Raw genomic sequence first — 24,854 nt, 5'->3', positions numbered from 1 at the left:
CTCTCTGTCAAATAAATAAAAAAAAAAATACGTTGTCCTTTCAAAGATGCTATTAAGAAGATTAAAACAAGCCATGGACTGGAGAAAGCACTTGTAAAACACATATCTAATCAATTATTTGTACCTAGGATAGATAAAAACATTTTCAATAAAAAAGACAAAGTCAATTTTTCTCTAAAATTTTTCTTTAGTAACTCTTTAAATCTATTTTCTCATTATACCGTGATATCGGTGGCACAGCAGAGAGCATATTGCTAAGACAGGTTATCACCTCAAAATGAAAAATCTAGAGGCAAATTACCTTAAATTTTATTTATGGAGCTAGAAATATTTAGTCTATTTAGATATATTTAGGAATATTTATTAAGCTATGCCCAAAAGATTTGAAGTTACTGTACATACACACACAAAAAGATAATGAATCGGTCATAAGCTCATGAAAAGAGTCTCAGCATATTCAGTCATTAGAGAATGCTAATGAAAATCACAATGAGGTGGGGCACCTCGGTGGCTCAGTCGGTTAAGGGTCTGCCTTTGGTTCAGGTCATGATCTCAGGGTCCTGGGATAGAGCCCCGCATCCAAAGGGCTCCCTGCTCAGCAGGGAGTCTGTTTCTCCCTCTGCCCCTTCTCACCACCTGTGCTCTCTTTCTCTCTCTCTCAAATAAATAACAAAATCTTTAAAAAAAAATCACAGAGAGATGTATCTACACACCAGCTACGACAGATGAAATTAAAGACCGGTTTTGCTGAGTACTGGTGATAATGTGGAACATCTGGAACTCTCACATACTGCTGATGGGAATGTAAAATTGTAGAGCCACTTAGAAAGTGGTTTGAAATTTGTTTTAAAAGTTATCCTTACACATAGCATAAGACTCAGCATTCCCACTCCTGGTACTTACCCAAGAGCCATAAAAATGCTAGCTTGTGCAGGATTTCTACCCAAATTATCATAACAATATTGTTCATAGCAGCCTAAAATGTTGGACGTGTGGTTTCTTTTCAAAAATGTGTTAACATTGGGCTTTTATTCCTAAAAGGTAAAAGTCGTCTGGAACTGAGTAGTAGCGCCTTCTTCATAAAGGGAAATGCCTCTTCTTTATGCTTCAGTCCTCACTAGTTTCTAATCTGTTTCATTTTTGTGATGTTTCTGGGCTTGTTAGTATTTTAGTTTTTTTTTTTTCCTCCTGGCTTTTCAGATTGATAAATATAATTTTGGCATCATGTTCCCTCTGTGCCACTGACAGCATCTTATGCTGCAAACAAGGCCAGTGAACTTCTGACATAGTTATATCCTCTTTTCCTGTCAGAACTTGATGGCCTGTTTGCACTCACACACTCAAGCTGTTTACCAGTATTTCTTGGTTTCCTTCTCTTCTCTGCTCATCTATAAATTTGTGGCTTTTCAACTTCCTCTACATAAGTGAATATGAGCCCAACTGATGTGTCACTTACAGATGAAAGCATTAGCATTCTGGTGTTTACTCACCATCTTTTCATTCTCCTGCAGCGTCTATTCTAAGAGCTTTGATTGAAATGTTAAGAGGTTCCATCAACTTCTCTTACTGATACTTATTTGGTGCATAAATTCACCCTCCACCCTCTACCCACATTGTAAATGTAGCTGAGAGAGAGAGAAATTTTATGTTTAGTCCCTTGAGATTTGGGGGCTATTTGTTACTGTAGCATAAATTAGCCTAAGCTGATTTGTACAACAATGAGATGAGGCAGATTCTTGGTGCGATCCTCAGAGTAAATTAAGTAGGTCACCTGCAAGAACTAAACTCACAATGAATGACATGTAATAAAACATTACAAATAAAATTGAGTTGCTGTTTTCAACATTTCTCTATCATCAGTGTAAGAATGGAAGTTTGACCCACAGGATCATGGGTGATGTTTCTGGTGGTAACGGGATTGAAGAAGAAGAAGAGAATCCCTCGGAAGCCAGACTGGTTTAAGTGGAGACCCACTATATAAAGATCCTCTTGAAGAAATATTTAGGGGTCATCATTACAGGTTATAATTAATCATAATTAATTATATTATATTTGAATTTTAAGATATGGAACTACTCATAATATGATTGGTTGAAAAATTTAGTTTTTTGTTTGTCTAGTTTAGAATCCAGATTCTGCCACAGGCTAACTGTGATTTGGAGCATTACACTTGACTTTGCTATGTTTCTATTTCCATATCTGCATGATGGAGAAAATACTGAAAATGGTTTTATATATCTATTCTATGGATTAAATGATCTTCATCTATGTAAATCACTTAGTATGGTACCCCATATAGAGCTTCTGTCAAATAAATGCAGGACTTTAATTATGATGGTTTTGAACTTAAAATTAGGATATAGAGCTACTATCGGGCAGTGTGAAATTTAGCGGGGTGTTTCATACATTTCTATCAGGTATTGTGAGAAAGTAATGACTAATAAAATCTAAGTACTTATGGAGAAAATTCTACCAGGAACTTTACTAATTGCTTTATTCACATCATTGTATTTAATTTTTAAACCCTCAAAATGAAACTCTATTTTATTCCCCTATTTACAAATGAGGAAATTTAATTCAAACAGGTCAAATCACAGAAAAGTCCCACACATATTGAGTTAAATAGCTAGAGTTTGGACTTAACTATATCTGATTCAATCATCCAACTTCAAATTACAGACTTAGTTCTTGCAAGTACCACCTTTTCACTGTGTGTCTTCAATCAAGTTACATAAATTCTCTCAACTTCTTAATTTATATAATGAGAATAATAATACTAATGAATTCACAGGATTGTCATGGAGATCACCACTAATTATTATTATGGAATGGCTTCTGAACTACCTTGAAAAATTAAGAACTAGGTCAGTAAAAAATATCCTTGTCCATTTTCATGATTCCACTGAATTGAGTACTTTCAAAGATAGATACCTAAAAAATGGAAGAGAACTCAATAAATCGAGTGAATTGGTTAAAAACTGAAAAATAAATGATATAAATAATGCCACCCATCACCTTATATACTTATCACTTGGTTCTAAGACAGGGATCTGTCTTAAATCCTTGGCTGACTGGTAATTAGCCAAGACTCTGTTTATGAAAATATTCATTCTGGTTTGTGAAAAGTCAAAACCATGTGGAAAAAGAAGTTGAATCTTGCAGACCCTGTCTAGGAAGTTTACCTCAAGTTGTTCCTTCCCTCCCTGCCTTCCTGTTGATCACAAGCATGTCTACTAATGTCTACTACTGAGTGATTCATGTTAACCAAAGCTATTACAAAAGTTAAGGAAGGCACGTGATGTCATGAGCACTGGGTGTTACATGCAACTAATGTATCATTGAACATTATATCAAAAACTAATGATGTACTATATGCTGGATATTTGAATTTAAATTAAAAAAAGTAGAGGCTTATTTTTTTGAGTCATTTCCTACTGAAACCACTATTTTCGGGTCATTGTTTTTTGAAGCCATTGGCTAATTAAATATAAAATGGTTTCTTAAAGTCAATTCTTTTTACTTTATATATTTGTTGTGTGGATTAAATTATCTTAATCTATGTAAATCACTTAGTAAGCTACCAGTTGAAAGTTATCTCTGCTTCATGACACACATTCAATGAATACTTAATATCAGCACAGTATGTTTTTAAAATTTTTTATTGCAAAAGCTTTGAACATGCACAAAACCAACATTATAATTAAACTCCATCTACCCGTCATCCAGCTTCTATAATTGGCAACTTTATGCTATTCTTCTATCTCCCACACTCCATATACTCCCATACTGTACACACTCTTTTATGTCCTCACAAAATGTATCACAAATATGTATCACTAAATTGTGTGTATTTGGAAATACAAACCTCCCTAGGATCCATTCTACCTATTCCCAAGGGGAAAAACAAGTGAATCAAGTATTTAAGGTTTGAATAGTCAAACAGTGTCCTCACCGGGGTAAAACCTGGGGACTGTGCCTCCTTCTATAAGCTTACATCAAAGTAATGACATTCTGTGTTTTCAGGGAGAAAGGGTGAGGCTATTTTTCTTTTCTCCATCTACTAAAGCTCACAACTTTCTTATAAACAATAATAAAGTATGAATTTGTTCCCATTTGGTGGACTAATATCCAGGCAATAAGGTCTGATCCAAATTCCTACGTTCTTAGGGTATTACTTGTCTGGATTAGACCCCACGCCTCTTTCTAGGCAGTGTACGAACAATGCTATTGCGAATTTCCTTGGTTTTCATACTATAGACAATGGGGTTGACCACAGGTGGGAAGAAGAGGTAGGCATTGGCCATGACAGTCTGGAGAAGTGGAGGTAAGTGCCGTCCAAAGTGATGCAGCAAGGAGAGGCTGATCATGGGCACATAGTACACAAGAACAGCACAGATGTGTGACACACATGTGTTGAGTACCCTCCACTGCTCAGCCCCAGAGGCTATTCCCCATACCGTGTGAAGAATCAACACATAAGAAACCACAATGAGCAATGAGTCCAGCCCAAATGTGGCGGTAACGACAAACAGACCCAGGATGCTATTGGGGTGGGTGTCTCCACAGGGCAATTTGATTAGATCCGAATGGAGACAGTAAGAGTGTGTGAGGGTATTGTGGCAACAGAAAGGCAGGCTCTTCAGGGGGAAGAGCAGTGGGAACATGAGCACCAAACTTCAAAAGGCAATGGTGGCACCCATCCCAATGATGCAGGGAATTGTCAAGATGGTTGTGTAGTGCAGTGGGCTGCAGATGGCCACAAAACGGTCTACAGACATAGCCAGGAGGACACCTGACTCCATGATGGTAAAAGTGCATGGAAAACATCTGGAGCAGACAACCACCAAAACTGATATTAATTCCATAGAGGAAAATTCCTAGCACAGTGGGCATAGTGGAAGCAGAGACCCCAAGTTCAACAAAGGCTAGCATGCCCAAAAAGAAGTACATGGGTTGATGCAAACCAGGGTCAATCTGGATGATATGAAGAATGATGCAGTTTCCTAGGAAGATGATGATGTACATCAGGCAGAAAGGGATGGATACCCAGACGTGCTCTGCCTCTAGCCCTGGAATGCCAACAAGAGTGGATGTCGCAGGTGTGAATGCAATAGACCCATTGAAAATGTCATGGTGAGACTTCATTCAAAGACACAGGGAAGCACATGGGGAGTGGAGAATATAAATCTCTGGTCAGTTATTATACATGAAATTTCAAGCTCTTGATAGTCTTATTTAAAACATTTCCTTACCAAAGAGATGGAAAACTTATTTCTGAAACAAGGACACATGGAAACCACCCTTTGTGGAAGAGAAATCTGTTTAGATATGTGGAAGAGTATTTCTCCATGGGCTACATGCCAAACACAAAAGGCATGAACAGAAATCTCCACTGGGCCATTTGTGGCAGTGAAAGGCAGTGATAATAAGCATGGAAATGACAGTTTTCCATGGAAATTGAAGACTGAAGAAGGATCTGGTAATTTTCTGCAGTTTGTACAGGAGTGAGTGTAAGTAGCAAAAGGAATATAACACAGTAATAAAGAGAATTCATTGTTCTAACACTTAATAGACTTGTGATCTTGGGAGAGCCACTTAAGTGAGATCCAGGTATTTGATATAAACACAATAATAGTTACATAGGATAATGTATGTAAATTGTTTGTCATTATATTTGGAACAGTAAATACTCAACACAGGAAATAAAAGGAACAATTAAGTATTAGAAAACAGGGCTAGTTTCTCCCAGTTTTTAGTATTTTCCAATGTCTTTTTTTTTTAACTTACCAGTTCACTCTTTCTCCACCTACTATCCATGGATGATGGTGAAAGCTTCTCTGTCTCCTGCTGGAACCTGGGGTCCAAAGCCTTCAGGATCTCACAAGCTGAATATGATGGCAAGGATGGAGGTTAGGGCTATAGTTCTTTATCTGGGAATAAGTTCATTAACACTAAACTCTACTCATCTGTAACAGAGCCTTGGGTGTGAAATGAGGAACCAGAGGTAGAATTCAGGATGAAGCTTGGGATAGAGATGGTGCATGAAGTTGAAGTCTTTTTCTCATACTGGGCTGGTGCTCTTGGTTAGGTATAACCAGTGGAGTGCTAATAAATGTTTAAAAACCAGCTCTCTCAGTAAAATGACCTGATGTGTACCAGTTACCAATTTCTTTAGTTTAAACAATCACACTGTGAGCAATTGCAAGCTATCTATGTGATGCCACCAAATGGAGACCTGAGATATTTATAAGCAGCTTTCCCAACTTGGTGCAAGGCAGTTACCAGGATAACATTAAACATAACTCAACTGATCCTAGATATCAGATACTTTCTTACCAGGTGAACTGGCAGCAAGCATATCAATCCATGCCTCCCTTTTCTTGCTGTTTCCTTCTAACCAGGCCATAAGCATAGTTACTACTTTCCTTTATATGCACTTAGCTGATCAGCATGGGAGGCAGGATGAGACAGAATCCCTCAGGGAGCAATTAACCAAGAATAATTATCCTTGGAAATTTCATCTGGATTCCAGAGAAGGGAAGAGAACAAGTCCTGCTGACAGGCTTGCCAAGAAATATATGTTAAGGGTATATAGATACAAAAGAAGAAAAAGAAACAACAAATAATTAATTTTATCATTAATTATTATTTAAATAGAATATTTGTTTGCATTTTTAATTTTTTTTTCTGTTGTCTTTTGATTTTTTGTCCTCTAAAATATATATAGCATATGTAATTTTATGTAGTAAACATTTTTCTTTATGACAAATACTTTTTATTCTTAAATATATTTTTTATTCTTAAATAGCTATTCCATACACAAATTCAAAATAGATACAATTATGAAGATACAAAGATAGAACTGCAGATGGAGATGGGAAGTGATCTAGACAGTTGATAGAGTGACAGTAACAGTGATAGAGACTTTAATAGAATTGAGAGAAAGTGAGGAGAGAGGAGAGAACTTTAATTCCATCTGGAATTTGTTTAGGAGACATGGGTAACTAAAGATTTCATTTAGTTATTCACAAATATAGAAACCATTTTAACACATGTATTAATAGATAATCTGGTGTTTCCTCAACCAGTTTGCAGGAATATATGTTTTATTTTAAATTTGTATATTAATATGGATCTATGTCTTGACTCTGTATTCTGCCTTTGGCTCTAAACATCTATTATGTCATATTCACACTGCTGCAATTATTCTTTTTATAATGTATAAGTTCATATCTAACTGGTCAAGTAATTTTTAAAAAATTTCTTACTAATGCCTATGTTTCTTCTTTTAAATAAACAGTACAGGGCGCCTGGGTGGCTCAGTCGTTGGGCATCTGTGTTCGGCTCAGGTCATGATCCCAGGGTCCTGGGATGGAGCCCGGCATCGGGCTCCCTGCTCCGCAGGAAGCCTGCTTCTCCCTCTCTTACTCCCCCTGCTTGTGTTCCCTCTCTTGCTGTGTCTCCCTCTGTCAAATAAATAAATAAAATCTTTATAAATAAATAAGTAAATAAATAAACAGTACAACCCAGCATGTATAAAAATAGAGCAATGGCACATATATAAACATTAAAACCATAAAATTCTTAGGAGAAAACATAGAGGTAAACTGTCATGACCTTCGATTGGACAATAGATTCTCAAATGTGACACCAAAGCATGAACAACAAAATAAAAACCATAGATAAATTGGATTTCATCAGAATTAAAAATTTTGACATTATCAGGTGACAGTATCAAAAAATAAAATGATAACCTACAAAATGGGAGAAATATGTGCAAATGATATATCTGATAAGGGTTTAATACCCAGAGTATATAAAGAACTCAAACAACTCAAAACCAAGAAGACAAACAACCCAATTTAAAAATAGGCAGAGGACTTGGATCAGTATTTTGCTAAAGAAAATATAGAAATGATCAATGACACATGAAATAAAAATTAAAACCACAATGAAATACTACTTCACACTTACTAAAATGTCTAGAATTTAAAAAATTAAAAACTAGTAAGTTGTGGCAAAGATAGGGAAAATTGGAACCATCATACATTGCTGGTGGGAATGTAAAATGATGCAAATTCTGTGGGAAACTGCCTGGCAGGTTCTTTTTTTTTTTTTTTTTAAAGATTTTATTTATTTATTTGACAGAGAGAGACATAGCGAGAGCAGGAACACAAGCAGGGGGAGCGGGAGAGGGAGAAGCAGGCTTCCCGCAGAGCAGGGAGCCCGACGCGGGGCTCGATCCCAGGACCCTGGGATCACGATCTGAGCCGAAGGCAGACGCTTAACGACTGAGCCACCCAGGCGCCCCTGCCTGGCAGGTTCTAAAAAAATTAGGCATAAAATTACATATAATGTAGTAATTCCACTCCTAAGTATGTACCCCCAAATTAAAAAGAGGTACTCAAACAAATACTTTTATATGGTTGTTCACTGTAGCATTATTTACAATAGCCATATGGTGGAAATAACCAAAGTGTACATCAACAGATTAATGTATAAAACAATGTATATACATACAAATGGAACATTTTTCATCCATATAATGGAATACAGTTATGGATACATGCTACAAGATGGTTGAACTTTGAAAACATTATGTTGAGTGAAATAAGCCAGACACAAAACATAAATATTATATTATTCCACTTATACAAGTAAGCAAATTCATAAAAATGTAAAGTAGATTAGAGGTTACCAGGGGGATGAGGAGTTATTGATTAAAAGGTATAGTTTCTCGAAGCAATCTGATCTGTCAATCAAAGAAAGACAAATAGCATATGATTTCACCGGTATATGGAATTTAGGAAACAAAACAGATGAACATGTGGGTAGGGAAAAAAAAAAAAAGAAAGGAGAGAGGGGGAGACAAAGTATAAGAGACTCTCAATGATAGGTAACAAACTGAGGGTTGATGGAGGAAGGTAGGTGGGGATGGGCTGGATGGGTGATGGGTATCGAAGAGGGCACTTGTTGTGATGAGCCCTGGGTGTTATATGTAAGTGATGAATCACTGAATTCTACTCCTGAAACCAATATTGCAGTGTATGTTAACTAGAATTTAAGTAAAAATTTGGAAGAAAAAAAAGAAAAAAAATGTGTGTTTCTTTGTTTTAATAAAAATATATTTCTTCCCCCCAGCCCTGAAAAAAGAAAAAGAGATACAGAGTTTCTATTTTGGGTGATGAAATATTTTGGAATTGGTGGTGATAGTTATATAACATTGTAAATATTATTAATTTCACTGAATTGTACACTTAAAAATTAGAGGGGATGGGGTGGGGGGCGGGTTAGCCTTGTGATGGGTATTAAAGAGGGCATGTACTGAAAGAAGCAAACAATGAATCATGGAACACTACATCAAAAACTAATGATGTAATGTATGGTGATTAATGTAACATAATAAAAAAACAAATAAAAAAAGAAGGAAAAATTATCATAACAAATGTTATGGCACATATATTTCACCACAATAAAAAAAATTTTTAAAAATCAGGATGCAAGCAATAAAATAGATTAGCACTTAATTGGAATTATGTTGAATTTACAGGTTTCTTTGGAGTCAATATTATTACAATAAACAATATGCAATGAACATTTCCTACATTTATTTCAAACACACATACATTTTTGCTTACTAATTTATTTATTTATTTTTTATTTTTTAAGATTTTATTTATTTATTTGAGAGAGAGAGAGTGGGCAAGAGCAAGAACATGAGTGGGGGGGGGGACAAAGGGAGAGGGAGAAGCAGACTCCCTGCTGAGCGGGGAGCTCTGACACAGGGCTGGATCCCAGGACCCTGGGATCATGACCTGACTTGAAAACAGACACTTAACCAACTGAGCCACCAGGCATCCCTTGTTTACCATTTTAAATGACATCATTTTCTATTTAATTTTTCCATTCATCATAGCTGCTGTAAAACATTATTGACTTTCCCCCAGCTTTGTTGAGGATAATTGACAATAAAAAATCGCTTATATTGGATGTGTGTAACTGATGACCCAATATAGGTATACATTATGAAATATTCATCAAAACCAAGCCAATCAACATATCCATCACTTCAGACCTGTACCATTTCCTATCTTTTTCTCTTTTGTGATGAGAATGTCCAAGATCTACCCTCTCAGCAAATTTCAAGTACACAATACAGTATAAAAATTTATGGATTTGTATGCTGCTTTTGTGGAACTCCATTGACTTTCCTATGCTTTATAAAGACTAGGAAAATAAGTAAATAAATAAACAAATAAAAATCAATTGATAAAATCTAGAATTTGTTTTTTTTTTCTTCCCCAATTCTTATATTTCTTTAACTTGTATTAGCTAAAACCCCAATTATAATACGATATTCTGCAACAGTCTTGACACTGGGTATACTAGCCTATTTAGCCTCTTCACACTTTGGGATACATTTTCTTAACGCCCTATTCTTTATGTCACTGAATTTCACCATAGCTGAGACCACTTAGGGCAGAGCAAAAACCATAAGAAGGAAGATTTATTCTTCTGACTCTGTAGTCTCTCTAAATCTACCTCTGGGGAAAGCTATTGCTCAGCCACCCAGATGACATATTCTTTAATTCCCTGGGTCTCAAAGTCTGATATTAAATTACCCAGCCTCCTCCTTTTATGAAAGACTGTTCTCACTTTAACAATCTCTTAGTGCCCTGTTTTGTTTAATTGCATCTGCAAGAGTATGTCAGTTTTCTTTAAGTTCCTCCAGAGCTCTCCATTTCTATCTTGTGTGGTATTCCATCTTTCTTAGTCATTGTTATCCAGCTGAAGATTTAGTGGTCAGGAGACAGTAGGATACAGAGCATCACCTTCAAAATTTCCAGGGCAATAACTCAGTAATGGTGCCTCCAGCAGCTAAGCAGAGACAGAGGTCTCCTAACTCCTTCAGCATCTACACATCCCTGAGCCCTCAACCTGAAAGTTTCTTAAAATTAAGGCTGTCAAGAACCATGAGAGACTATGGACTCTGAGAAACAAAATGAGGGTTCTAGAGGGGAGGGGAGTGGGGGGATGGGTTAGCCTAGTAATGGGTATTAAAGAGGGCACGTACTGAATAGAGCACTGGGTGTTATATGCAAACAATGAATCATGGAACACTACATCAAAAACTAATGATGTAATGTGGTGATTAACATAACATAATAAAAAAAATAATGATGATGATAAAAAAAATTAAGACTGTCAATTCAATCATTGTTTATCCTATCATATTTCATACATTCTGGGTGGGAAATTGGCATTTTCTTAATTCCCCACTGCCAAAATCAATCATTAAAAAGTCTTCTTCTCTAAGGCTCACTTAAACCACTCATTTAAGCAAATATTTTGTCAGCACATTATAATCTATTTACTCTCCAACTACCCTTCATTCCTTGGAGAATTTGTCCCTGAACCAGAATCTTATTTGCTGCAACTTTTTGTCAACATTTTATGTGACTTCCATATCTATGATGACGACCCATTCCGACCATTTTTCTACGACTTATTGTTAGTAAGGCTAGGTTCAGTTTGGTGGGTTGGGTTCTTTAGAGTTTCTGTTCATAAAAATTACCATCATCATCAAAATAAAATTTATATTTATTAAATGCCAAGTACATCATATGTCATATTTCATTTAATTATCAATCCAATAAAGAAGGTACTAAAATAATTCCATTTTATCAGTCAAAAACCAATAGTTACATAATAGGACAATTTTATACAGTTAGTGTGGGACAGGCAAACAAGGATTTCTAATATCAGAATATTTTTTAACTCCTAAAATAGATTTCCTTACTGAAATTCAAGTGAATATAGCATATATTTCAATCCAAGATAATTATCCAGGATTCCAAGGGTCAGATTTCACATTCTCACAGCATGTGATACGCCTTGAAAAGGAGAGATTATAAAAATATTTACTTACTTTTTCAGATTGTGAGAATATCTTCTTGAATGAAGAAATTACGATACAGTCTGGAGACAAATTGTAGAAAATTATATGTGGTGTGATAAGATGATAAGAGCCTTTTTATGTAAGATTAAGTGTAAACATCCTATTCAATCTTTTATTGCCTTTTAATTTTGGCTTGGGTATGGCATTTTTAATCTTTTACTTTCTCCCTCAGTGATGCTTCATTGATGATTTAGGCCTGAAGTCCCCAAAATATATGGAAGAAAGTGTTAACTTTTAAGGTGTCTACATTGTCTCAGATGGGTTCATTTAATTTATTATTTGTTTTAATTCAGTATTATCTGTTCATACAATAAACCTATACTCTGTACCTATTTCATTGAGTAGACTTTATATAAATGGCTCAGAAAATATCTCATTTTAGAACTCACATTTTAATTTGAGAAAACCGTGCAGATAATTATAGTTTAGTAGCTTCATGCTACTGGCCCAAGTGTTTCCTGATTGCAGTGGGAGTGTTTCATATTTCAGCAAAATTTTAACTGTCTTTACAAAAGCTCAGCAACTCACCATTTTCACTTCCCAGCTCTACCTAAGAAAGTTCCATTTGGGTTCAACCCTAAAATATATACTTCTTTACTCAGAGTTCTCTTATGTTTGCTTAAGAATAAGTTACAATGCAAGATAATAGCATGTCTAAGAGAATTGAGAATATCATTATTTTTTCAAAGTCTTTAAGTGCTTTAGGAAAATGCATTGGTAACTTTGGCACTTACTGTCCTTTTAAGTGTTAAGGATTATTTATGGATTTCATTTATTCCCATTACTCATTGAAATAGTGTGTGTGTGTGTGTGTGTGTGTGTGTTTTCTTGAGAAATATCCAGCATTAGGCATTAATTGATGTGGGAGAAAAGCAAAATTACTCGGTCTTGAATCTGTTTGGTCTTGACCCCATAAATGATGGGGTTTAGCATAGGGGGCACCACCACATAGAGGTTGGCTACTAGGATGTGGACATGGTGAGGGATGGTTTTCCCCCCAAAACAATGGGCAAAAAATGAAAAGAATGCTGGGGCATAGAACATAAGGATGACACAGATGTGGGAAGCACATGTGTTGAGGGCCTTGAATCTGGCAGCCCAGGAAGGTATCTGAAACACTGTGCAAAGGATCATGGTGTATGACATAATGACGAACACAATATCCAGTCCTGTAGACAGTAGGGCCACAGTCAGGCCATAGATGATGTTGACCTGATATTGTCACATGCCAATCTGGCAATACCCATGTGCTCACAGTAGGAATCAGGAACGATGTTTCTCCCACAATACCTAAGTCGGTGTACCAGGAAGATGAATGGAAGGCAGATGATAAAGCTCCTGACCATGGCTGTTATGCCAATCTTCCCAGTGACTGAAGAGGTTAAGATTGTGGTGTATCTCAGTGGGTGACAGACGGCCACATGACAGTCAAATGGCATGGCCAGGAGAATAGCAGATTCTGCCACAAAGATGAAATGTATGAAGAACATCTGGGACACACAGCAACCAAACGATATATCCATGGACTGGAACCAGAAGATGGCCAACATCTTGGGGGCTGTGGCTGGAGAGAAGTACATCTGCCGAGGCCAGCATGGAAAGGAAGATATACATGGGGTCATGGAGACTGCGCTCAGTCACAATCATGAAGATCAAGAAGACATTGCCTATGAGAGCCAAAACGTACATAGAACAGATAGGGATGGAGATCCAGGTGTGAGAATCTTCCAGTCCTGGGATTCCAGTCAGGACATACCATATATCCTGAGGACTGGGTGATTATAAGAGGAAGAAGGAATCTGTGGCAGCATATTCCACACCTAGTACCTTGAATAAAAACCACAGGGCTGACTGAGGATTAAGCAGCACCACCTTAGGGTGAATTATGTCTGATCAGATCTTTTCCCTCAATATGTTCTCCGTGGAAGGACAAGGAGATGTATTAACTAGCCTAAAATTGTACTCTGACCCTTTCCATGGAAGAATTAACACATATCTTGAAAAAAAAATGTTAACATTTAATAAGTGCTTAGTATGTCTCATAGTACTTGCCAAACATAGCTCATTAAATCTTCACAATAGATTGTTGAAAAGACCTTTACAATAATCCTTCACATGGATATTGTTAGTATTCCTATAAATGAAAAACTCCCACAGACTTCTTGGCCTAGATCCCACTGGATTCAGAGTCAAACAGCATAAATTTGAAAGCTCTGATCTCAGCCACCATCCAATACTGCCTATAGAAATAAAACTAGATACAAAAACATGTCATCAAAATTTTCACTGATGATGTCCCTGATTAAAATAGATACATGTGAAATTGGTCATACTGCTTATGGCAGAGAGAGGGAATTTTTTTACCAAAATAGTTTCCAGGCATTATATACACATAGGCCCTCTTCAGCATTGATTGACCACTGAACTGATGCTAAGGCCTATGTTGGGCATTGAGGATCCACAGGTGAATTAATTGAGTCTGGTCTGCTAATCAACATGTTTCTTAAAATTATAGGATGAACATTAAAAACCTGAAGTATATACAATGTCAAACTCAGTTAGATTCTTAAATGGATATGCCCTGCATGTGGTGAGGAAAACTATTCTTTCCCTTTTGGATTACTGATTAAAAATTAGACAACATATTTATTATTTCAAAATACCCCACAGCAGCAAATACTAATATTTCACATTATGAGGTAGAGGTCCACAGTCCCTCAATAAAAGGGAGGGAAGGTAATTTATCGGTTACTCTTTTTCTGTAGTTCCAAAAGAATGTGGATAAAATCAGGAGAGAATGTGGGTGAAAAGCAGGCTAGGAGATGAAACATGTGAGTGGGATGTGTGCGTGAGGGGGTGTATACATATTAACACACACATATAAATGAGGGTAGAGACATGGATCCAAACAAGTAGATGACAAGTGACTTCCATCCTCCCCCAAAACCCCATTCTCAAATAAAAGCTAGCTCAACTCATTTGCTGAAGAGGAACATGGACTTATGGGATGTTTGCCTTTTCATCCCTTGGTTGCACTGGAGTCAGATCATTGTACACTCTCATTTTACCATCTATGCATTTATTTTTTAATTAAGTGGTCAATGTTCTGGCACTTCATTTCATAGGATTAAAATGTGTGAACACCATTTATTTCTTTTCTTTTTTTAATTTGAAGTATAATTTATATACAATGTTGCATTAGTTTCACGTGTACCACACCGTGATTGGACTATTCTATATTTTAGGTTATACTCACCACAAGGATACTTCTCATATGTCACCATGCAACGCCATTACAATACCACCGGCTATATCCCTAAGCTTGACTTTTATTCCTGTGACTTATTAATTCCACAACTGAAAGTTTCTATGTCCCACTACCCTTCACCCATTTTACCCATCCTCTGTCTCCCCGCCCCTTCTAACAACCATTAGTTTGTTCTCAATAGTTAATTAAACCCCATGTTTTGAGTTATAGTGTAGAATATATAATACGGAAATGGTCACCCCATTAGGCCTTTCCTTAAGTTGATCTGTGATTCTTTAACAATACTGTAATATAATGTTGAGATGCTTAAGTCTCTGGATCTCCTTTGATTACATATACCAATTATTTAACCATTTCACATACAGCTAAAATTAATTGTTGAAAATTTCTTTTAAATGGGATTGTGGGGGGGCTCCTGGGTGGCTCAGTCGGTTAAGCGGCTGCCTTCAGCTCAGGTCATGATCCCAGGGTCCTGGGATTGAGTCCTGCATCGGGCTCCCCGCTCTGCGGGGAGCCTGTTTCTCCCTCTCCATCTGCCTGCTTCTTTGCCTACTTGTGCTCTCTCTCTATCTCTCTGTCAAATAAATAAATAAAATCTTAAAAAAAATGAAAATGAAAATAAAAATAAATGGGATTATGGGGTTCAGAGGGTGAGAGAAAAGATTAATGTGGGTGTATGCCTGACCCAGACCTGTGCCACAGCCATGCATGTGAGTCAAGTCCAGCTATGGGGAGGGGGTGTGTAGTGAGCAGGGCTTCATAAGGACATCAGAGATGGGGAAGAAGAGAGTCTAAGTGTTGAAAGAAACACAGAAATGGCAGTCAAAGAGAAATAAAACAAATTTTGCTTCTTCTGATCTTTTGGGACACCAGTGATCTGATTTATTTTATTTGGTTTCATTCTGGCATAGCATTATCACCTGCAGCTACCTAACTTATAGCTCTGGGGCTCCCTGAAGCATTTCTTTATAATATTCCTATTGTCTATTCTGACTGAATCATGAATATATGCATGGAGGCAGTGTGGGGCTATTAGGGACCATGTAAGTCTGGGGCCCATAGATTGGATTTAAATACTGGTTGAGTCATATTCTGACTACATTACTATTAAAAATTACTTAATTTGAAGCTTAGTCTTCATATATAAAATACCTAAAATAAACATCAATTTAAAAAGTGAGTCAATTCTGAAGTTAGTATTGTAGGATGGTTGCCATATAAATCGGACACATTTTTATCTGAGATACACCCAGCCACAGATGAAATTAGGGCACTTCCAAAATTATCATCATTAAGATCGAAATTGTTTTACTATGAACTAAGTTCAATTTTTTGGGCTTCAGGCTTATGATCCACTGGACAGAGATTGAACTGGTTAGAGTAGCCACACAGGCCAAGACTTACTTTCTCACACTAGACACATGATACCAACTGCAATTTTCACCCCAAATTGGTCATGTTAGTTTTATAAGGGGCAGGCAGTTCAGCACGGTGAACTTAGTGAGCTTAGAAATGGAGTTTTATTGTTGCCCCAGCACCAGAGTACATCTTTGTTATATAGGGAGGGGAGCCCAAATCTGAGCCTCAGCTTCTTACTCTGTGCTGAGCCCAGCACCTGCTATATGGTGAATATCTAGTTAACCTATGGGAAAAAATGCATGCATGGATTTGTGTATATACACATATCCATGGTCTTCAACTACTAGGCTTGCTTATCTCCTGAGCCTTATTCTTATTACTGGACCTTATAAATTCACTGCATCCATGCCCAACATTCAGAGCCACATAACAAAGATAAACAACCAGTGCATAAATATATTCAGAGAGAATAAAATATACTTGTGCTCTTTGCAGATGACCCATTTAGGAAAAGAGCCTCAAGAGGCACTACAATTGCTTGGGCAGTCCAATCACCTCCGCACACAGTACCTCAGAGCTCAGGGTTGAGAGAAATGCAAGATGATCCAGTTCTAGGAAGACTGAGCAGCTTCTGTGGTTTCCTAAGATTGTCTTCCTTTCCTTTCCTTTCTTTTCCTTTCCTTTTCCTGGTGTCTTTTTCTACATGTCCTTGCTGAGCAAAATTCAGCTTCTTATCTATATTTTCTAGGATCCTGAAGATATTTAAGTAGCAGAGAGGGAAAAAAAGAAAAGCCAGACGATGTTCGCAACATGGTGAGGAAATGGGGAGCTGGGTATTTATACCTCCTCTGGGCATTTCTTGGGCCCAGGATCTTCAGCCCCCAGAGGACAGAACTTGACTCACTCATGGAAGGAGAGGGCCCAGAGCTGGCTTCGGGAAGAAGCGCCCCCAGTCGTCTCCATGTACTGTGTGTGCAGGTTGTCCTCTGCAGAGCACTCTCGCACACCCAAGTTGACACACACATGCCATTAAATATTCAGGTCCTTTGTGTGGCAGAGACTCCTTCTAGTGCAGTTATAGCCTGTTGCCATGGAAGCATCTGCAAATGGAGATGGTCAAGGCCACATGTGGAAGCATTGTATGGTTTTTTTTTTTCTTTTTCTCTTCCCTGTGATTTTCTTTTTTTTATTATGTTAATCACCATACATTACATTATTAGTTTTTGATGTAGTGTTCCATGATTCATTGTTTGTGCATAACACCCAGTGCTCCATTCAACACGTGCCCTCTTTTTTTTTTCAATACGTGCCCTCTTTAACACCCATCACCAGGCTAACCCATTCCCCCACCCCCCTCCCTTCTAGAACCCTAGAGTTTGTTTTTCAGAGTCCATAGTCTCTTACGGTTCTTATCCCCCTCCGATTTCCCCCCCTTCATTCTTCCCCTCCTGCTACCTTCTTCTTCTTCTTTTTTTTTTTTAACATATAATGTATTATTTGTTTCAGAGGTACAGATCTGTGATTCAACAGTCTTAAACAATTCACAGCGCCCACCATAGCACATACCCTCCCCAATGTCTATCATCCAGCCACCCCATCCCTCCCACCCCCCACCACTCCAGCAACCCTCAGTTTGTTTCCTGAGATTAAGAATTTCTCATATCAGTGAGGTCATATGATACATGTCTTTCTCTGATTGACTTATTTCGCTCAGCATGATACCCTCCAGTTCCATCCACGTCATTGCAAATGGCAAGATTTCATTCCTTTTGATGGCTGCATAATATTCCATTGTATATATATACCACATCTTCTTGCATTGTATGCTTTTTAGAAGGCTCCTAAAACTGCATTCTGGCATCTCATTTACGTTAACATTTTAAGGCTCCTTGGCTTTCTCTCTCTTCCATTGGTCACATGGTAGAATTAGCATCAGAAGGGTCAAAAATGACATTAGCTACTTATAAAGATCTTTATTTGGATTTTTTTATTTAAATTCAATTTAGACAGAATATACTACATCATTAGTTTCAGATGTAGTGTTGCTTAATGCTCATCACCCAGTTTATTTGGATTTTTGTGTTCTCTGCCTGAGCTTCTTTTTCTATCTCTTTTCCTTTTTAAACTTTCTCAGTCCTTATAACTATTCTTTAAATGCTTTGGGATTATCTGGGTTTTTTGACAAAAGTTATAATTATAATCTTAGGTTCAGTTTTGTTTTATTGTTTGGTTTTGCTCTTATTACTTTTCAGAGAATCCTTTCCTACATGTCTAAAACCTTTTTGTCTTTATCTATCACTGACCCTTATACTATTTTCTCTGTTGGTTATTATTCTTTCTCAATTCCTATTACAATATTTTTACCAATCTCTTTTGGACCCTGTGGAAGGTAATCTGAGAAGCAGACTGTAATCACTCCCTTCTCTATGGGTGCATGCCTCTGCTATATAGGGTAGCCTGGGTCTCCTCTCCTTGAACCTGGGATGACAGTTGTTTTGACCAAATAAAGTAGCAGGAATGATGGTGATGTTCTCAGGTTCCTGAGCCAAAGTAATAAGTCTGGCAACTTCGACCTTGTTTTTTGTTCAAAGCCAGCCACCCATGTTAGGAACAGGACCACACTGGGGTTATACCAATAATATGAAGAAGCTATCCCCATGGGGAGAGTATGACTATGTGGATGAGCCAGAAGGCACCAGGCATGGGAATAAAATCTGTGGACCTTTCAGCTCAGTGGAGTTCCTAGCCAAATGCTGCCTACTGAATGACCAAAGTCATTCCTCATAGAAACAAAACCATATGGTCAAGCCCTACCAGGATTGTTGACCCACAGAATTATGAGAAAGGATAAAGCATTGTTGTTTGAGGCCCTCAGTTTTGGGGTGATGTGTTACACAGCAGAAAACAATAAAAATATAGTAAATACTTCTGATATGATTTTGTATTTTTCTTTCTGTCCTCACTTCAAATAGTTCTTAAATCATATGATCTATTTCTTGTCTATTTCTGTTCTGTCTTTATTTTCTTATTTTATTCCCATGTCTACAAATTATTCCTAAAGATAGATTCGAGGGATATATTATACTTTCTCTATGACACATGTGTATGTGATTGTGTGTATGTGTTTTCAGGTAGGGGAGATGGAACATTTATCAGCAGAAGCACTTTCATTTTAATTATATATTTTCTATAGAAACTATTCCTTGGAAAGGTCTCATGGTTTCCTGGAATGTCAAACACAGTCCTACATAGAAGGGTCGGGGGATTTACAAGTTTATCGTCTCCTTTAACTGACATATAGTTCTTTAAAAAAAATTGTTAATTAATTTATTTATTTATGTCAGAAAAAGGGAGCACATGAGTGGGGGAGGAGCAAAGGGAGAGGGAGGGAGAATCTTCAAGAAGACTCGCTGCCGAGTACAGAGCCTAACTTAGGGCTCCACCTCAACCCTGAGCTCATGACCTCAGCTGAAATCAAGTTTCAGATGCTTAACGGACCATGCCACCCAGGCGCCCCAACACCAATTTCTGTCATCGTTTGTCCTGCCACAAAATCAATACTTTCTTTTTTTGGTTGTTATTTTTTAAATTTTATTATGTTATGTTAATCACCATACATTACATCATTATTTTTTTTATTATTATTATGTTATGTTAATCATCATACATCACATCATTAGTTTTTGATGTAGTGTTCCATGATTCATTGTTTGCATATAACACCCAGTGCTCCATTCAACACGTGCCCTCTTTAATACCCATCACCAAGCTAACCCATCCCCCACCCCCTCCCCTCTAGAACCCTCAGTTTGTTTCTCAGAGTCCATAGTCTCTCATGGTTCATCTCCCCTTCTGATGTCCCCCTTCATTTTTCCCTTCCTTCTCCTAATGTCCTCCATGCTATTCTTTATGTTCCATAAATAAGTGAAACCATATGATAATTGACTTTCTCTGCTTGACTTATTTCACTTAGCATAATCTCCTCCAGTCCCATCCATGTTGATGTGAAAGTTGGGTATTCATCCTTTCTGATGGCTGAGTAATATTCCATTGTATATATGGACCACATCTTCTTTATCCATTCATCCATTGAAGGGCATCTAGGCTCTTTCCACAGTTTGGCTATTGCGGGCATTGCTGCTATGAACATTGGGGTGCATATGGCCCTTCTTTTCACTACATCTGTGTCTTTGGGGTAAATACCCAAGAGTGCAATTGCTGGGTCATAGGGTAGCTCTATTTTTAAATTTTTGAGGAACCTCCACACTGTTTTCCAAAGTGGCTGTACCAACTTGGATTCCCACCAACAGTGTAAGAGGGTTCCTCATTCTCCACAACCTCTCCAACATTTGTTGTTTCTTGCCCTGTCAATTTTTGCCATTCTAACTCGTGTAAGGTGGTATCTCAACATGGTTTTGATTTGAATTTCCCTGATGGCTAATGATGATGAACATTTTTTCACGTGTCTGTTAGCCATTTGTATGTCTTCTTTGGAGAAGTGCCTGTTCATGTCTTCTGCCCACTTTTTGACTTGATTATTTGTTTTTTGGGTGTTGAGTTTGAGAAGTTCTTTATAGAACTTGGATACCAGCCCTTTATCTGTAGTGTCATTTGCAAATATCTTCTCCCATTCTGTGGGTTGCCTCCTTGTTTTGTTGACTGTTTCCTTTGCTGTGCAGAAGCTTTTTATCTTGATGAAGTCCCAAAAGTTTGTTTTTGCTTTTGTTTCCCTTGCCTTTGGAGTCATGCCTTACATAAGTTGCTGTGGCCGATGTTGAAGAGGTTACTGCCTCTGTTCTTCTCTAGGATTTTGATGGATTCTTGTCTCACATTGAGGTCTTTCATCCATTTTGAGCTTATCTTTGTGTATGGTGTAAGAGAATGTCGAGTTTCATTCTTCTGTATAAAACTGTCCAATTTTCTCAGCATCATTTATTGAAGAGACTGTCTTTTTTCCATTGCATATTTTTTCCTGCTTTGTCGAAGATTATTTGACCATAGAGTTGAAGGTCCATATTTGGGCTCTCTATTTTGTTCCATTGGTCTATGTGTCTGTTTTTGTGCCAGTACCATGCTCTCTTGGTGATCACAGCTTTGTAATATAGCTTGAAATCAGGCAATGTAATGCTCCCAGCTTTGTTTTTCTTTTTCAACATTTCCTTGGCAAATTGGGGTCTTTTCTGATTCCATACAAATTTTAGAATTATTTGTTCCAGTATTTTGAAAAATATTATTGGTATTTTTATCGGGATGGCGTTGAAGGTTTAGATTGCTCTGGGCAGCATAGACATTTTAACAAAGTTTATTCCTCCAATCCAAGAGCATGAAATGTTTTTCCCTCTTTTTGTGTCTTCTTCAATTTCTTGCATGAGTATTCTGTAGTTCCTAGAGTATAAGTCCTTTACCTCTTTGGTTAGGTTTATTCCAAGGTATCTTATGGTTTTTGGTGGTATTGTAAGTAGAATCGATTCTCTATATTCTCTTTCTACAGTTACATTGTTAGTGTATAAGAAAGCAACTGATTTCTGTGCATTGATTTTGTATCCTTCCACATCACTGAATTGCTGTATGAGTTCTAGTAATTTGGGGATGAAGTCTTTTGGGTTTGCCACATAAAGTATCATGTCATCTGCAAAGAGAGAGAGTTTGATTTCTTCTTAAATGAAACACAGGAAAGTACATATGTAGATAAATTTTGTCTACTTACCACAAACTTGACAAAAACCTATAACCAACATTCTGACCAGTAAAGAGAACACTGCCAGCCTCCCCAAAGCCAATAGAAATTCCAATTCCATAGGGCTGGACTAGAGCTCTAGAATATGCATTTCCTACAAGCTCCCAGGTGGTGCTGAGGCTGCAGGACAAGAAAGCACACTTTCAGGAGAAAAGCTTTAGGACATCAATTTCCACTGCAAAGGGATTCTGAACTGGGTTGGTATAATTTTTAAAATTCTAAGAGAGTATTCTCAGAACATGGGACTATTTCCATCTCTCATCAGGAGGTCTCTATTCATTCTTCTAGCAGATTCTCCCTTTTTGAAGTAGTGGTCGCAAATATCCTAGGAAACAGAGATACAGCATCAGGTAGAAAATCGTCTAAGTCTATTCAACAGTAAAGTTCTGAGAGACCTAAGAAAATTAGGATGTATAGTATACAGTGAACATCAGCCTGTGGATTTATTACCAGGGGATTATTTTCACTAAAAACATGTTCCCTCACTTCTAAGAATCACTAATCTCTCCCATTCTGGACCTTAGCTTCCTGACGTGAGAACAAAATGAATACCAACAGAGCCTCGACTTTCTGATTTCCCACATCTTGCTTTGGTCACCTCACCTGACCAATATCCTTTAGCTCTCTCCTTATTAGTTGTGACATTAGTTAAGGGAGCAGTGGACCATGACATGACAGACTTTTTGTAAGAAAATCAACACGAAAAATACATGTGCTCCCCTAAACTCACGGTAGCTGTTTCAATAGTGTTTCCCATCCATGCTGAGTGGTAGCCTTGCAGGCTGAGCATGACGCCTGGTCAACTCCTACCAGGCTGTTATTTCTCACTGGCTCTTTAGGCCACCACCTTGAACAATGCCCCCAGAGACTATCTACTTCTTGGATAACAAGTTTCTTACTCCTTACAGGTTGGCTTTCTGGAAGCTTCTGTTTTGTTTCTAAAAAGGCTGCAAAGTGGCAGATGGTGAATTTAACACCTGTGTTAGGTCTATCAATTCTCAATGTCAGGACCTGGGCTGATGACTCTAAAATTGCCTTTCCTTCTAGGCTTTACTTGACTTTATGTTAGTGCTCCAAGATAGAGGCCTATGTAAATCAAATGTCCCTAACCTGATCCTTTCTGTGTAAGACCCAGTAATCAGCAGATGTATTTTCTTCAGCTTCCTTCACTCATTTTCCTTCTCTCATTTGTCCCTCTTCCACTAGGTCTTGGATTTTAAACACTCTGAACTTTTTCCCATGTCTCATCATCATAGTGTAAACACACTTCTAAAGCTAGCTGTGATTTCTGAGTGTGTCCCAGATATTTTCATGTCCACTGTTCACAGCCGTTCTTTCCAACTATTTTGGCCCATATTTTATAAATTGCCATAATCTGAGGTACAGATACTCAGAGCATCTGTATGAGTACCAAGTCCTCAAGCGAACCCTCCCACTCACCAAAGGAAACATGACTCTCCAGCCAATGGTTCAGGTGTGTTACATATGTCACTATTCCCTTAACTCAACATAAGTTCATGTCAGTACTCCCAGCATGCCTGGCCAGGGCAGGCCATGTCCCGCTGCCACAGAGGCCCCCCTGCTTCCCCAAGACTGAGTCAGTGCTGAGGAGAGGTGATGATGCAGTTCAAGGCCTTGAAGGGAAGCTTGTCTAGCCACTGAGGGACATGTGCCCAGACATGGTCTGTGAGGCACAACATGACCTCCAAAGTTCCAGCAGCTAACTGCTATTTTCCATCTATAACTGGACGATATGAGTTTTGCCAAACTGGCATGTTCCAAGATGCTTTGTTCTGTCCAGGAACTATTTCCCCACTTTTAAGCTATTGGAGACTAAAACCTATTCTTTTGTTTTCTACACTGATGACTTAATTGAGTGGGGCACTAAAAAGGAGGGAAAGGTAGAAACATAGGGTTTTAAATGCAAATTTAAAATACATAGGTTGAGGTTTGTATCTAAAAAATATTAAGCAATACTTGCTTCTCTGATGGAAAATTTCTCTAATGCATTCATTTGTTGAATGGTATTTAACATTTCCTCCTTCAATATCTGAGAGATTATAGAAATATTAAATCAATTTTTCACGTGTATCTCTGCACAGACATCTGATTTCTTTCCTGCTTCCCTTCTTTTGAAACTTGAACTAAAGTTTCTAAATTATTTACAGAAGGAACCTGTTTATATATTTTTAACTCAGAATCAATCATAAGCATAAAGTTTCATCACTCAGAATATTCCACTCTTTGATTAAAAAGCAAAGTGTTTAGAGCAAAATCTACTTTCAGCCCAATGGCAATGTTGTCTTCATATAAAATATAACAAGGGAGGATTCTGATTTTAAGCAGAAAGGGTGAAAATTGAATCCAAAGTCAAATTCTATTATATGTCCTCTTTTTTTTTTTTTGCCATAGTAATTTTTTTTTATTCTTATGTTAATCCCCATACATTACATCATTAGTTTTAGATGTAGTGTTCCATGATTCATTGTTTGTGCATAACACCCAGTGCTCCATGCAGAATGTGCCCTCCT

At 37.5% G+C, this 24,854-nt stretch overlaps 1 protein-coding gene and 1 pseudogene across 1 annotated transcript; both read right to left on the bottom strand.

Moving 5' to 3' along the window:
* Positions 1 to 4,184: 4,184 nt before the first annotated feature.
* LOC110576423 lies at positions 4,185 to 5,145 on the bottom strand (annotated as a pseudogene).
* A 7,666-nt stretch (positions 5,146 to 12,811) lies between these two features.
* LOC110576424 (olfactory receptor 52Z1-like) lies at positions 12,812 to 13,770 on the bottom strand. The gene is given in 4 exon segments (XM_021685627.2): positions 12,812 to 13,173; positions 13,176 to 13,525; positions 13,527 to 13,734; positions 13,737 to 13,770. Coding segments are annotated over 4 exon segments (954 nt in total).
* Between the last annotated feature and the right edge of the window lie 11,084 nt (positions 13,771 to 24,854).

The sequence above is a fragment of the Neomonachus schauinslandi genome, chromosome 11 (genome assembly GCF_002201575.2).
Source record: "Neomonachus schauinslandi chromosome 11, ASM220157v2, whole genome shotgun sequence".
Taxonomy (NCBI): domain Eukaryota; kingdom Metazoa; phylum Chordata; class Mammalia; order Carnivora; family Phocidae; genus Neomonachus; species Neomonachus schauinslandi.
This window is presented reverse-complemented; position numbering and strand designations above follow the sequence as displayed.